Below are 14540 nucleotides of genomic sequence, written 5' to 3'. Positions count from 1 at the left end.
CCCTCGACTCACTGAATCCAATCCTCCAGGGTGGGGGCCTGGAAATCTTATTTCCAACAAGCACCCCTGTGAGTCTGCTCAGGCACATGTAGGAAATCTGTAATGGATAATCTTCAGAATTAGTCCTAGTCAGGGATTTTGATGATTTAAAAATACACAGTATAGGTTTTGTATCTAGAAGACCTTCAAAAATCATATTTATTCATATAATTCTCTATTTATACAATACTAGAGGCCCCATGCACAAAATCCGTGCAGGGGGCGGGGAGGTATCCCTCAGCCTGGCCTGCGCCCTCTGGCAATCCGGGACCCCTCGGGTAGGGTCCCTAGGCCTGGCCAACGATCAGGGCCTATGGGGCCTTCCTTCCCCGGCTGCCGGCAGCTGCCCTGTCCCCGCTGCTGTCACTGCTTGCCGTTTGTGCAGCGCTGCCCCCCCACCCCCCTGCCATCTGTCCCCTTTCTCTGTAGGCGACAGGTGTGGGGTGCAATCACTTGACTGGCCTGGGCCTCCCTCTGTGGGGCAATCGATCTCAGGGCCTCCAGATCAATCTCCCCTCAGAGGGAGGCCCTGCCCACCCACCACAGTGCAGCCAGCCGGGTGGCCCCGCCTACCCAGCCAGGGGTCCACAATTGCAGAGCCCCCCCCCCCCCCGCCCCAAATTGATTACCCCATGGGCCAGTGGCCTGGGCCTCCCTCTTTGGGCCAATTGATCGCGGAGCCCCCATCAATCGCCCCGCAGAGGGTGGCCTGGGCCTCCTCTGTGGGGTGATCATGGAGTTATGGCAGGCCCCCAACCAATCGCATTGCACCCTCCTTGGCTGGCCTGGCGCCAGTGCGTGTCATAGCGCAGTCGTCCAGAAGGTCGTTTTGCTGTTAGACTGTTCAGTCGATTTGCATATTATGCTTTTATTATTATAGATGTTGTCAACTCCAATATATCTATCTCTTAAAGATCTGTATGCAACCATTTAAAACAATACCGACAGGCTCACTCCCTTCTTGTGGTGTGTGCAGTTCAGGCCTCTCCCAATCTTCCCTGCCCCCAGGTTAGAGCCTCTCTACTGAGGATAGGGTGGCTGCAGACCTCCCCTCCTCCCAGACACATCAAGAGGGCGCATGTGGCTCACCATCAATTTCCCTCCACATGCTCAGGGGCTCCGTCCATGTAATGCTTGGCAAAGGGCTGGGTTACACTTTGTCCCACCTTGATGGTGACACTGACACTGGGGGTTGAGATGTGGGGTTCACGCAGGTGCTGAGCTCAGTTTCATGGAAAAACTGCCCCGCCTTGGAGAGAGGGCCTTGGCAATCAGGTAGGCACTCACCAAGACCGCCGGGAGGCAGTGGACTTTACAACCTGGACTAGTCCCCTTAAGCGACAGTTGCCAGCCAGGGTGTATTTTGCAGAGCCAGCCCCATGCCGGAGAGACTCTGGGCCCCACATCCAGCAAGCTGGCAGGGCTGGTAGGCAGGCCGGTTCAAGAAGACACTCCTGGATACCACTGCCAGCTATTGGAAGACAGGTCAAGGTAGACCAGGTGGGCCAATAACTAAAGAGCCAGCCCAGGGTGCATGTCAGTCCTGTTGTGCATGAGACCCAAGACCCTTGGGCCCAGGGTGGCACGGAACACTGTCCATGGTACTGAACAGAGTCTGTTCCCCTCCAGTCTCAGCTCGTTCACTTCTGACTCCAAGGCTCCCCGGTGGACCACAGCGACGTTGTTAAATTAGCCCAAGTTATTCCATGGTGCTCGTGCTGACGAAGGACCCTCAGGGCAGCTCAAACAAGGACGCATGTTCAATCCTCACGTGCCTGGACTCTTCAGGGAGGTTCCTGGGATCTCTCCCAAGGAGCTGGGCATGCGCTGCAGAGTCCGCATGAGAAACAGACCAGCTTTAAGGTGAACATCAGAGAACTGGGACCAGGCGGATCCTGGCATTAGGTGTGTGAATTAGAAGAAATATTATTCACTTGAAATAAAAGAGTTAGACCTATTTTGGTAAAAGTTCACAGCTCATCAAAGTTCAGTGCCAACTAGAATGGGTCTCCTAGAGATTTTGCTGATTTCCTGAAAATTCTAGGCCCACTCCCACTCCAAGGTATCCCCAGAGGAGCCCCGTCCCCCACAGCCCTCGGCTTCTGGCCAGCACAGCACACCTGCCAAACGTCTCCTCTGTGCTGGCAGGTCCTGGCACACAGGAGGGCTGAGCTGCATGAGAGTCCAGAAGGACCAGAACTAGCAGTGAACGGAAGCCATATTCCTCTGTAAGGAATTACCTTGGGAATTTTGAATAAGACAGTCCCAGCTTCTGAGGGGCAAATCCTATTATTGGTGACCCTTGGCAATGTAGGTCAGCACAGCCATTGAAAAGACTCTGGACACAATAAGGTCTATTGTGGCCCCAACCACAAGCTCAGTAAGAACCTGGTCAGGGAACTAAGGCCAGAAAGTTCACCCTTTTTCTGGGTCTTGAATTCGAAGGCAAACTCCAGGCCAGATGTCCAATTCTGTTCTGATACTGCCTTCCCTCCACTTCTTGCAAAAAGATCTGAGACCCCAGCAGGTGCGCTGTGCTGGAGCGATGCCTCAGGCTTTAAGGAGTGAGCTTTCTTTCAGAATGAGCGGGAGTGGGAGGAGGCCGAGAACTCTGAGCATCATGGATCAGGTGATTTGGCTAAAACTCATCCAGCCCGGCCAGTGTGGCTCAGTGGTTGAGCGTTGACCTATGAACTAGGAGGTCATGGTTCGATTCCTGTCAGGGCCCCTTCCCCAGGTGGCAGACTCGATCCCCAGTGTGGGGCGCGCAGGAGGCTGCCCATCAGTGATTCTCATCATTGATGTTTCTCTCTCTCTCCCTCTCCCTTCCTCTCTGAAATCAATAAAAATATTTTTTAAAACTCATCTAATACTTGATCAATCACAATTGGTTCCTGAAACCTAGAATTTCCAACCATCCTCTAAAAATGAATGCAGGTGATGGGTGACAAGTAATCCTGTGACCACGCCCCGCCCCTGAAAGGTTCCCTCCCACACCTGGCTTGGCTGAGTCCTGCCTCCACTGCACACAGCTGCCTCTGCCCGTGGCGACCAGGGTCAGGGAAGCATCGTGGTGCAGAAGGCAGACCAGACCACAGGCTGTGTTTTCTGATCAAACTAAAACGTGTGTGTTTTAATCTTGGATCTCACAACTTCTCCTGAATGCTATGTATTTCCCATAATAAGAAGGAAAGGCCTACATTTAAAGTGATACATATGTGATTCTTGGGTACTTGCTCTGCCACCCATCACTCAGTCAACAAATATTTATTGGTCATCTGCTCCAAGCTACACACCTGCTGGGGCAGGGACGCAGTGGTGAGCAGCCCTGTGCAGACGCTGCCCCATGGCCTTCTTTCCAGCTCAGCCTCCCGTCACAACGCCTTGGGAAAGTCCTTTAACCTCTGTGAGCCTCGATCTTTCCTCTGCAAAGTGAGGGAATTAATACACATTCATAGTGCTTCTAGGCAACTCTGCGATTATGTAGAATAGAGTACCCAGAATGCAGCACTCCATCACCTGTGTTGTGTGTTCACCACCCTTGAGTAATAAATTTCAGTTCCCCTCCCACACCAACAGACTCTCCTTCCCTGTTACCTGGGGCACTTCCTGATGAATATTGAGGTCCCATGGTTCCCCTAAGACTCAGGACACACACAGCTCCCTGCCAATGCCTCAGTGAGCAGCCAGTGAGGGGAGCAGTGGGTCCTTACTAAGCTGCTTCCACACCAGCTTTCCATCCGAGCAGACACACCTGCCGGGTTCACAGTCTAACCCTGTGAGCTGCCAGGTCTCCAAGTCCCTCATGAGGTAAGAATTAAAGCAGGACGTGCTGTGGGCACAGAGCTGGGGTGAATGGACCCCTCCAGGAGTGAGTGGGTACTCACTGGCCAGGAGTGTGTGCAGAAGCATTCCTGCCGAATGTGCCCCGGGCAGGGACTGAGGTGGTGCGGGCAGCGGCACGGGCAGTGTGACCCGACAAGGACAACACTGATGGCGACTTGCATTCCAGAGCCCCCACCAGGTTGGCCAAGGTTTTGTCAGGTTTGCTTCCTGGAAAAAAATGTGTTTTACTCTGTGGGTATCAGAAACCACTATGAATTCTGTTCTCACCCCAAAATATAAGGGCCTAAAGAGCTCTCCACCCCCACAATTTTTTCTCTGTTCATCCCGTATTAGTCTCTTCAAATGAGTCTAGCTCAGCACACCCGCTGGTGAGAAATGTCTGGAACCACTGGCACTTCCGCTCCCTCCTCTGCTGGCCCCTCACCCTCCGCAGGGCCCCGGAGGAGCTGTGTTGTCAGTTAAGGCAGGAGACTAGGACAAGGAAAGTTACTTGGGTTATATTATTTTTCTTAAATAGCGAGTGGTTAAGTGGTGTCTCTAAACTCAATAGATTCAACAACAAAGGGAAGGAGCCTGAGTACCTTAGTCCCCACCTCTCTCCCTGCAAGATGCCTTTAGGAATTGGGCTCTTATCATGGTAGAGACAGAGTATAAGAAAGAACTTACTCTGTGTTTATGAAATAATTAGATAGAAATGGCTTCTGGGTATCAGCTCCCTGGCTTGTCTTAATAGAATATTAATCAGAAAGTTTCTGATCTAGTCAATTGGCAGGACGTTGGGACATCTCGGACAGAGACTAAGTGACGTGTAAGAAATGACATGCTGCCCTTGATCTCCCTCAAGCTGATGCCCTTCCCTCCCCGACGCTGGCCATCGTGTCGGAGATGGTACCCAGGCTCTGTGGCGTGCCTGTGCCTGGATGGACCCACAGAAGACTATGTTCCCAACGCCTGAAACAGGGAGGTTATGGGACTAATATTCTTGCTGATGAAATGTTAGAGCAAATAATGTTAAAAGCCCCAACATGCTCCTCCAGTTTCTCCTTTCCCTGTTGCAGCCATAGCTGACATTCCAGGTGGTGGGGTCATTGGCCTGGGCCCCTGCGTGAGTGGGTGGAGCAGAGCCCTCCCCTCGTGCACTTTCCCTCCTGACTTAGGTAGATCTGTGAGAGCAAAAACACATATTTCTATGTTAAACCACTGAAATTTGGGAATTGTTAGCACAGCATAAGCATAACCTATACTGGCTTTTAAAAAGCCCTTGCAATCAAATATAATATGCTCAAATACTTGTAAGTTGATTTTTTGTCTCTACTGGCTTATATGATAGTCAAAACAAAAATTTTCTGCTCTGGCCCTGGCTGGTGCGGCTCAGTTGGTTGGAACGTCATTCCACACATCAGAGGGTGGTGGGTTCAGTTCCTGGTCAGGGCACACACCCAGGTTGCAGGGTTCGATCCCTTGTCAGGGTGTGTGCAGGAGGCAACTGATTGATGTTTCTTACATTGATGTTTCTCTCTCTCTCTCTCTCTCTCTCTCTCTCTCTCATCAATAAAAAAAATTTCCCAGCTCTAGTTCTCTTAACACACTGCTCTCTGGGTCCCTTGACTGAAAAACTAGTTTTAATAGCCCACATCTACTTCCAGGATAGAATTTCTTTTATTTGCCTCCCATACCCTTCAACTTAGACTGCAATTACAGATAAGTAACATGAGACACAGCTTCTCCTGGGCAAAGGAGAGCATGGCCACACACCACTCAGAAAAGGCATGTCGAGAGGCTGTGATTCCAGCCCTCCAAAGAAGGCAGCGTGCTATGGGACCCTGTGCGGGCGGACTCTCCATATGGGTGGCCAGAACTGCTTTTCACAGGACTCAAAGAACTTCAGGTTTTCAGGAACTGACTCAGACTAACCAGACTCATACACCAAAGGCTAATATATAAACAAGACATCATTTTATTTTTTTACAACAGGAATTTGTTTTTCCCAATGACTTGAATATTCATGAGCACAATCCAGCCTGAGTATCCTCTGTAAGAGCAAATCAAAGAAGACAGAACACATAAGGGGAAGATGGTTACGGGGGTTGGGGGCTGACCATCTGGGGGTTATTTTGTTCAGATGACCAAGTTTGAACTCTCTCTCTCTCTCTCTCTCTCTCTCTCTCTCTCTCTCACACACACACACACACATATACACCCACACATACACACACAGACACACACACAAGTACAATGCTGGATAAATACTAACATACTAAGAAGTGCTTGCTTTTAAGTCCTAGGTGATGGGCAAAAGTTATCTATGTATGGACATTCTGTGTTCACGGGCACCGCTGCTCTCCTGGTTCTGACTCCGGGTTCCAGTGGCACCAAAAATCCACTCATGTAGTGAGCCTACCGTGGATTGCATTGCATTGATCCACACTGAATATAGACCCTCAGCTGGCCAGAAAGTCATCAAAGACTTGGATCCTCCGAGAAAATCCACCACAACCCCTGTAAGTCATTCCGCTCTCAGACTCCAGTGTTCTCATCTGTACAGTCAAGTAGCCCAGCCTCTATAATAAACTGCTGTGAGGGTCAAAGGAGAGAAAACAGGAAAATATGTTGTAAGGTCTTTTGTAAATGTGAGAGGAAATGAGCTTAGAAATCCCAGCATCACACTGGGTTATACCAAGCGAGTGTTCACCACCACGTGGAGTCTTGCAGGTGATGTTAGTCAGGTAGTTTCCGCGGATCACTTGCCGTCCCAAATCTTCTCAGGTGTTGTTACCCGAAGGTTTTGGCACCAAATACCCGGATGCTCCTTTGGTGGAGCTCAGTGCTGCAGAGGAGACACACGGAAACTTCTGCGGACGCCCGCACTCAGGCCCTCAGTGAGCTGAGGAGGCTTCCTTTCCAGTGGCCCCTGAGCGACTGGGGACATGGAGATGCCCCCAGGAGCCAAGGTAAGTTTAGGAAGCACCACAGACACTGCTGCACGGGCAGAGCAAGCTGTGCGCAGACAGCAGGGTGCACGCGGCCGCACACGGGCCCCTCTCGGCCCCTCCAGATTGACATTCGTGAGTAAATGAACACCATTCAAATCTCTAGAACTCACTGAAAATCAATTATTCTCTCCAGGCAGAATGGCGCCCAGAGGAAAAATGTTAGAATCTGTCAATGTCCACAGTGAGGCGTGGTGTGTCTTCGGGTCTGTGTGTGATGGCACAAAAGCGGCTGCTGCACACGGAGGCGTGTGTGAGGCCTCTGTGCGCGTCACCGCCACCACGCCGCACAGATGCCAGCAGGAAGGCCTTGACTCTGGGACCCACTGCCAGGCCAACTTCCGCGCGGCCACGTCCCGCCTGCGGGTTGTGGGCAACGCAGTAGATGAGATCACGGCTCAGCCGATAGTGCTGCCACCATGACTTCCAAGGGAGAACGTCCTCCACCCCTGTAAGTTGGGTTTGGCCATGGCACTGGCTTTGGCAGATGGAATATGGGCAGTGTGCCCGTTCTAAGCCAAGAGTTTGAGAGGCATCACATTCCTCTGATGTCATCTGACCCCCGGGAAAGGAGCCTGCCCCAGGTGGCCACCGGCTCTCCATGTTGGGCCCCAAATAAGACACATGGGGCAGAGCCACCTGCCCCTCCCAGACCTGTGGGCTGTGCAAACGTAAGTGCGCTGCTTGGGGCCTGCACTGCTGCTTCATTCATGTGCAGCGAATAGGGCCGCACAGGCGTGCGGGGCACAGGCCCTTGGACCGGGCCTTAGCCGGAGAAGACATGAGAAGTCGTGGGCGAACAGGAGGGTCTTTATTGCTGACAAGGAGCCATTAAACAGAGTAGTTCTTCAAAGTAGCCCACAAAGCAGCCGCACAGACCCCGGCCAGCCACCTGCTGACGGCAACACACTCTTCCAGGAGCTCAGACAACGAGGCTTCTTGCCAAACAGTGACGTCAGCATCCGGGTTGCAGAGGCGCCTGCGCAGTGCATGCAGGACCATCGCTGAGTCCTGCCTTTGCACCTGCGCGTGGCAACTTGGCCTTGAACCTCTGTTGTCCTCTGATGAGGGTCCCCACAGCAAGTTACTTCATTCCCCTGCTTCTGCTCCAGGAAGATGGGGAAAGAATTGCAGGGGTGTCTTCTGCAAAGATTGTTGTAAGAATTAAATGAGTTAATGCATATAAAGCACTTAGAACACTTCCTGGCACATAGTAAGCGCTTTAATAGGTGTTAGTTCTTGTCGTTGTGTGTAGTGGAGGAGCGGGTGAGCACGTGGGGGGAAGGGTCGGAGCAGGTGTGTGGGCGCCGTGCACCAGGGGAGCCTCAGCAGAAGTACTCGTCCACCCGCCCACCCCGCCTGGCGCCCCCGGTCGCAGAGTCCAGGCTGGAGCTGGAGCGGGCGGACAGGAGCCCCTCAGCCTCTCCGAGGCTGGGCTGGGGCCGCGGCCCTGAGTCCTCGCCGAGGCTGAGGCTCAGCCCATCCAGGCTGAGGTAGGTGCTGGTGGCCTCGGGGGAGCGCCCGGCACGGCACTGGCGGCAGCGCCTGCGGAGGGCCCCGCAGCCCACGAGCAGCGTGAGGGGCAGCGCGATGACCGCGGCCACGCTGGCCACAACCGCGTTGATGAGCCGCTGCGTGGCCTCGGCGTCCGCCACCTCGTCGGGGGAGAAGACGACGCACTGCTCCTTCCGGGGCGCCAGGCCCCGCGCGCAGACACAGGCCACGTACTTGGTCTCCGGCACCAGCCCCCGGAGGGTGACCCTGGTCCTCCCAGGCGGCACGGCCACCCGTCGCATGGTCCGCTGCCCGAGGACAGCGTACAGGACACTGAGGGCCACGCTGCCGGCCCGGGGCGCCTTCCACACCAGCGTCACACTCTGGTGTGTGTCCCCCACCACCTTGAGCGCCGTCACCATCCGGGCCTCCTGGGGTCCCGTCGGCCCACCCTCCTCCATGCTGGGCCCTGCAGGCCAGGGTGTGGGGGGCATACGCCTGGCCACCAGCCTGTCGTACGCAGCTGCTTCTGGCCCCTCGCCTGTCCCTGCCCCTGGGGCCTCCGGGCTCCTGCTGCACTCGGTGGAAGCCTGGGGCTCGGTGACGACCAGAGAGGTGAGGGTCTCGGAGGCGCCCAGGAAGTTGCTGGCCTGGCAGACGTAGTCCCCGGCGTCGAGGTGGGACACGGCGGGCAGGCCCAGCAGCGCCCAGCTGGTGCCGTCCCTGGAGACCTGCTGGTGCACTGGGGGGAGGGGGAGGCACGGATGAGGAGGGTGCCCGGGCCCTGGCTCCCTCCAAGGGCCACACTCGAAGCCCAGACTGTGTACACGCCACTGAAAGCCTTGTCACCCCAAGAAAACACTGGGGCTCACCCACCTTTCTTAGACTAGCCAAGGAGATTGAGACCACCGAGGCTCTAATCTGGGGAGAGCCCGGCTAAGTCAGTGCCCAAGAACGCTCTGCCTTCTAAGCCTGCCACGTGCGGACTGTTCCTCAGGCCCTGGAGCTCTGCAGCGCTGACCAGGCAGCAGGCTGGTGCGGGGCACGCGGCAGGAGCCCTGGAAAGTGCCCTCCCATGGCTGCACGGCCCATCGCTCCGGCCCTGCACCAGCTCCAGGGGCGCCTCCTGCTTGCTGTCTGTGGCCTGGCGCTCCCTGTACAGCTCCCTGTACACTGATTCCAAACCCCTCGTTCTAGAGCAGCACTGGCCAACCTGGTTGCAGGAGAGAGAAGAAAGCTGGGCAGAACCAAGCATCCGGTCAGACACTGAGAGAGGCTCCTCCTCAGCTCTCCCTGGGTGTGGCGAGCGCTGACTCCCCACCAGCCTGCCCAGGGCCAGGATGAGCCCTCTGTCTAAGGCAAAAGAGCCTCCCTGTGGAGTCACCGGAGCGCGGTCCACGCCCGTCCTCCAGTAGGAGCTGCTGATGGAGGCCGCGCATTTAGCCTCTCAGAGCCTCAGGTTACTTATACAAAATAAGAAGATTGCTCTTCAAAGCTCAAAGACATGATGGACAGAATACATTTAACAAAGAGCTTCATGAATGTAACTCACATCAAAAGTTACTCCAAGTGATACCAACTTCATATTTGCAACTGGGAGACACTGTTACCCTCTCACTGGGGGCCCTGAGTCTCTGATAGAGGGGCTGGTGGGATGTGACAGGACAGGCTGAGAGCCACCATTGAGGCCAACTGTCCCAGGCCCTGCCTCTGCGTGACGCCTGTCCAACCCCATCGGGCAGAATGGGCGTGAACAGCCCCGCTCAGCCTGCTGCCCGCTCCTCAGCCTTTGGGACCCTGACCCGCTGCCCTGTGGGATCTCAGCATGGTGGTCCCTGAAGCTCACACACCTGTGCCGTTGAGGGGGCGCCCACTGACCCTCCTCCAGCTCATCTGGGGCTCAGGGACACCAGTGGCCCCACAACGGAGCAACACTGTGCTGCCCAAGGGAGACCTGACGCTGGCCACGCCTGGTCGCAGCTCGGGTCCCTGGCACCTGCTCAGCTGCAGCTGGCGGAAGGCCACACCGGCCAGGCCGCCTGGACCGGCACACCGTAGCCCGGCCTCTATGAAGGCCAGGTGCGGGGCCCCGCCTTCCAGGAAGTGGACCAGGTCGTGGAGTCGGCAGTCACATGCCCAGGGGTTGTCTTGCAGCCCTGCAGGGTGAGAGGCCAGAGGTCAGCCCGCTGTTCACATCCCCAGGCCCACTCCCTCCCCCTTGGGGGTCTAGGCAGGTTCTGAGCTCAGCCAGCAGAACTGGCCTCCCACTCGCTCCTTGCCGCCCAGTCCTGCCCCCTCGGCGCCCCAGCCCTGCCCCCTCAGACCCCCAGCCCTGCCCCCTCAGCCTGCTCTTTCTCTGGAGGCCTCACATGGCTTCCTTGTCAGGTTGTCATGAGCATAAATAAAAAAGAACCACATCAGGCACTGGGTAGGCCATACAGCACCAACAGTGTCAGCAATGACCCCACCAGCCTTAGAGGGACACTTTCAGCCACTGGCCAGCGAGCATTCCTGTGGTGCTTGCCATGTGCCAAAGCCCGTCGCTGGCAGTGCTGTGACCCTGGCTGCTTGACCCCTGACCTCCCAGTGTGAGTGACACTGCCAGCACCAGCCCAGCAGGGTGGCTGTCTGAGCCCTGGTTCCTCTGACACAGGCTCAAAAGGAGAGAAGAGAGGAGGCCAGGAAATCAAACCCTATGTCACCGTCCTGTACTCGCACGTTTTTCGGAGCTGGAAGGTCACTGCCCCTCCCTCCCCCCCGTCAAAACCTCCAACAGAGACAGGGCATCCTGTGTCCTCAATCCTCAGGCACAAATCCTCTTTATATGTTTGCATTTCTGAAATGCAAAATAAATGCATTTAATATGATGTCCTTTTTATCCCCCAAAGACTGTTATTAAATGTGATAGTGTGTCAGGAGTCAGTGGATCTTGTACATGTATATGCAGGTGTTCGGTTTGTTTGAAAGAAGAATGTGAGTGTGGAAAGGCTGCATTCACATCTGCTGGATGGTCACGACTCATGAGAAAGCCAGCCAGGGGCGCTGGCTCCTTCTCCTGCCCCAGCCCTCCCCACCCAACTGGTGAAGTGCGTGTAATGAGTCATCACTGCCTGCCTCTGGCTTTCACCTGATACAGAGTCCCCGGTAAATGAATGCAAAAGGCAAAGTCAGAGGACAGGGAAGCAGTCACCCATCACATTGGCAAAAGTGAAACATTTGGCCACTTTAACTGTTAGCCCACGAGAAAGTAGATCTTCATCAGCTGTGCTCACGGCTGCATTTTTCCCAGAGCCTAGAACTGTGGCACATATTCATAAGGGCTCAAGTCAACTTGCGGAGCGGGCACCACATGCCTGGGGAACAACATCGAGCGTGCACACTCCGTGAGCTCGCCACGCCCCTAGACAGCTGTCTGCAGGAATCTCGGGGAGCGGGTGGGGGGCACATGCTTTGAAGACTGTTGGCTTTGGGTTTCCCAGAAGGAGGCTGAGAGGCAGAGTGCGGTGCAGGGGAAGGAGGAAAGCAGGAGAGAGGGGAGCTCTGTGCGCCTGGCAAACCCCCGGGCTGGGGCGCTCTGGAGCTAGAATAGCCCATCAGCGACCTTTACCTTCCCCCTGATAGGTCCTTGGATGGGACTGTCCTCAGAGAGGGGTGTGCCCTTGGGAGAGGCTGTTTTGAGCTGAGATGTTCCCCGGGGGGAAACCCCCCCCCCCCGGGGCAACCACCCCAGGCGCTGGGCACCGGGGGGGGGGGGGGGGGGGGGGGTGCTGCACGTCTCTGTACTGCCCAGGTGCCCATGGCTGCGAGCGCTATGCCCCCAGGCCTGCCTGTTTGAATAGATCTTTCTATCAACCTCTCTTCTCTAAAGGAAACGGGCATAGAGAAGCTGAGCCAGGGACACAGCTAGTAAGGGGCAGAATTTGAACTCCTAACCTTACCAGTATGTGCCTAGCGCTCAGCCTCCGCTTAACCCAGGACCAGCGCCATGTCCGTTTCCCAGGGAAAGAATCAGATCCCAGAGAGGCGTGGTGTCCTGCACAGACCCGAGGCGCAGGGGCCTCTCTTACCGAGGACCAGCCCGGGGCGGCCCGGGAGGGAGGGCGCGGCGGGCAGGGGAGCCCAGGCGGCCTGGAGCGCGGGCGGGAGCCGCAGCAGCCGGTTGCTGGAGAGGTCCAGGAAGGTGAGGTCGCGCAGGAAGCGCGCGGCGCCGGGCGGCACAGCGGCGAGCCGGTTGGCCTGCAGGTCCAGCAGCCGCAGGCGCGGCGCGTCTCCGAGCGCGGCCCAGGGGAAGGCGGCCAGGCGGTTGCCCGGCAGGCGCAGCTCCCGCAGGCGGCCCAGGCCCCGCAGCGCCCGCGCGCCCAGCCGGCCCAGCGCGTTGTAGGGCAGCCAGAGCTGCTCCAGGCGGCGCAGCGCCACGAAGGCGGCGGCGGGCACCCTGCGGATGGCTGTGCGCTCCAGGCGCAGCCGGCAGGTGTCGGGCGGCACGGCCGCGGGGGGCAGGGTCATGTCCGGGTCGTTGCACACCACCGTCCTGGGCACAGAAAGGGGGCGTCTGAGCGAGGGTCTGGCAGGTGAAACCCTCCCCACCTGCCAGAGGCCATTGCTCTGCAGGGACCGGGGACACCCCCCTGGCTCCAAGCTGCAGGGCTCTGGGATGGGCGGGAGCCAGCCCCTCCTGGTTCCTGAGGCGAGGGGAGTAGGGCCTGATTTCAGAGCCTTTCACGGGGTCCCGGGGGCAGCTTGGTCTCTGTCACCCTGAGGGACCTCAAGCTGAGCCTGCCGTGCCCGGCACTGCCACCGCCCCCTCCACAGTGCAGCACTGAGTCCCAGATCCCCAGGCGCATGTCCTTTGGCAAATGTGTTGATTGTCACATTACAGCTCCGCTTTTGTAACCATCTGGGCTTTTCTTCATTTAAAAACTATATGCCAAGAGCATCAGAAACGGCAGCCACGCGGTGCCTCCCCCTCTGACTGAGCCCCACCCCCACCCCCAGCGAGACTCACACCTGGGCTCTGCTTGCTGCCCGTGTCCTTGAGCGCGTTACACGACCTTCACTTTCCTCAGTGTCCCCGTAACAATAGAGTCCACCTCACGGGTGGTTGGGGGTAAAGGAGGCCATGTGTGTGCCGCTCGCACATGGGTCGCCCGCAGGGCCCAGGCTGGTGCCAGGCATAGATGCCAACCAGCCCTGCCGGTGTGTCAGGCTCCACAGCGCCTGCCAAGGCGCCTCCTGCGCCAACAGCGGCACCTGAAGTTTCGACCTGTGAGCTTGGCACGAAAGGCCGCAGGGCTGGCTCTCCCCGCCACGGGGCTGCACCACTGTCAGGGCGGAGCGGCTGTCCAGGAGCCGGCCTGGGAGGCCCAGATGGAAGGGGCCTCGGCCTCCCCACACGTCATGCCCGTGGGCACTGCAGCCGCTCAGGCCTCCTTCCCTGGCAGGACCTCCCTGCACACGGGATGGCGAACAGCTGCGAGGCTACCAGCAGGTAGACTGTGGCAAGAGCACTGGTGTCAGAGGCAGGATGGCCACTGGCTGACATCAGGGGCCCGGAAGCTGTCCTTGGAATGTCCTTTTCCACACTAAGGTTAACCTGCTACCAAGACCTCACCAATGGGCAGAGTCTGGAAAAGGAGCAGTGGCCGGGTCCCAGCACCAGGCCGGCCCGATGCTGCGGGCTCAGCCGGTGCTTCCTGTGGTGGAAGGAGGTCCTGCATCCCTCGGTCGCCCTGTGCAGGCCCCGGGCTCAGCCTGGCTTCCCTTCGGAAGAGGCCCCTCACCGCGGATGGTCTGCGTGAGTTGGAGTATCAGAGATCTGAGCCACACATGGAGCTTTTTCTGTGCTTCAGGCCATATGGTGCCCTTTCTTGGGTTCTCGCTGCCTCCCTCACACCCAGTCAGCCAGTACCCCTGGCCGGGACCACTGAGAGGCGCACTGACAGTATCGCTACCTGATCAGAAACCACCAGTGTCTCCCCAACACCCACCTAAGACAGGGAGAAAGGAATATGGAATTCCAGAAGGTTGAAAAGGTTGTGGGAGAGGCCCTGAGTCAGGTGAAATTCTTGAGTGAGGTGGGGTTCAGTGCTCATAGATGGATAAACTGAAGTGTCAGAGAAAAGATGCTTTGAAGACATAGGAGGAGAAAGGGAGGGAGTCATGGTAGGGGTG

General features: G+C 56.8%; 2 protein-coding genes across 2 annotated transcripts; both read right to left on the bottom strand.

Moving 5' to 3' along the window:
* Window positions 1–1105: 1105 nt before the first annotated feature.
* Window positions 1106–3670, bottom strand: LRIT2 (leucine rich repeat, Ig-like and transmembrane domains 2). Its single transcript, XM_014465526.1, is given in 10 exon segments — window positions 1106–1187; window positions 1189–1249; window positions 1252–1311; window positions 1314–1346; window positions 1349–1387; window positions 1390–1512; window positions 1515–1729; window positions 1731–1855; window positions 2147–2265; window positions 3637–3670. Coding segments are annotated over 10 exon segments (891 nt in total).
* A 4530-nt stretch (window positions 3671–8200) lies between these two features.
* On the bottom strand, window positions 8201–13911 carry LRIT1 (leucine rich repeat, Ig-like and transmembrane domains 1). The gene is made up of 4 exons (XM_014465523.2): window positions 13826–13911; window positions 12437–12900; window positions 10220–10525; window positions 8201–9111 (listed from the first exon to the last, which is right to left on the bottom strand). The coding sequence occupies exons 1-4, from the start codon at window positions 13909–13911 to the stop codon at window positions 8201–8203; spliced, it is 1767 nt and encodes a 588-aa protein (XP_014321009.2).
* Window positions 13912–14540: the final 629 nt, after the last annotated feature.

This window comes from Myotis lucifugus, unplaced genomic scaffold, assembly GCF_000147115.1.
Source record: "Myotis lucifugus unplaced genomic scaffold, Myoluc2.0 scaffold_299, whole genome shotgun sequence".
NCBI classification, from domain to species: domain Eukaryota; kingdom Metazoa; phylum Chordata; class Mammalia; order Chiroptera; family Vespertilionidae; genus Myotis; species Myotis lucifugus.
Note: the sequence above shows the minus strand (reverse complement) of the source record. Positions and strands in the feature narration are given on the sequence as shown.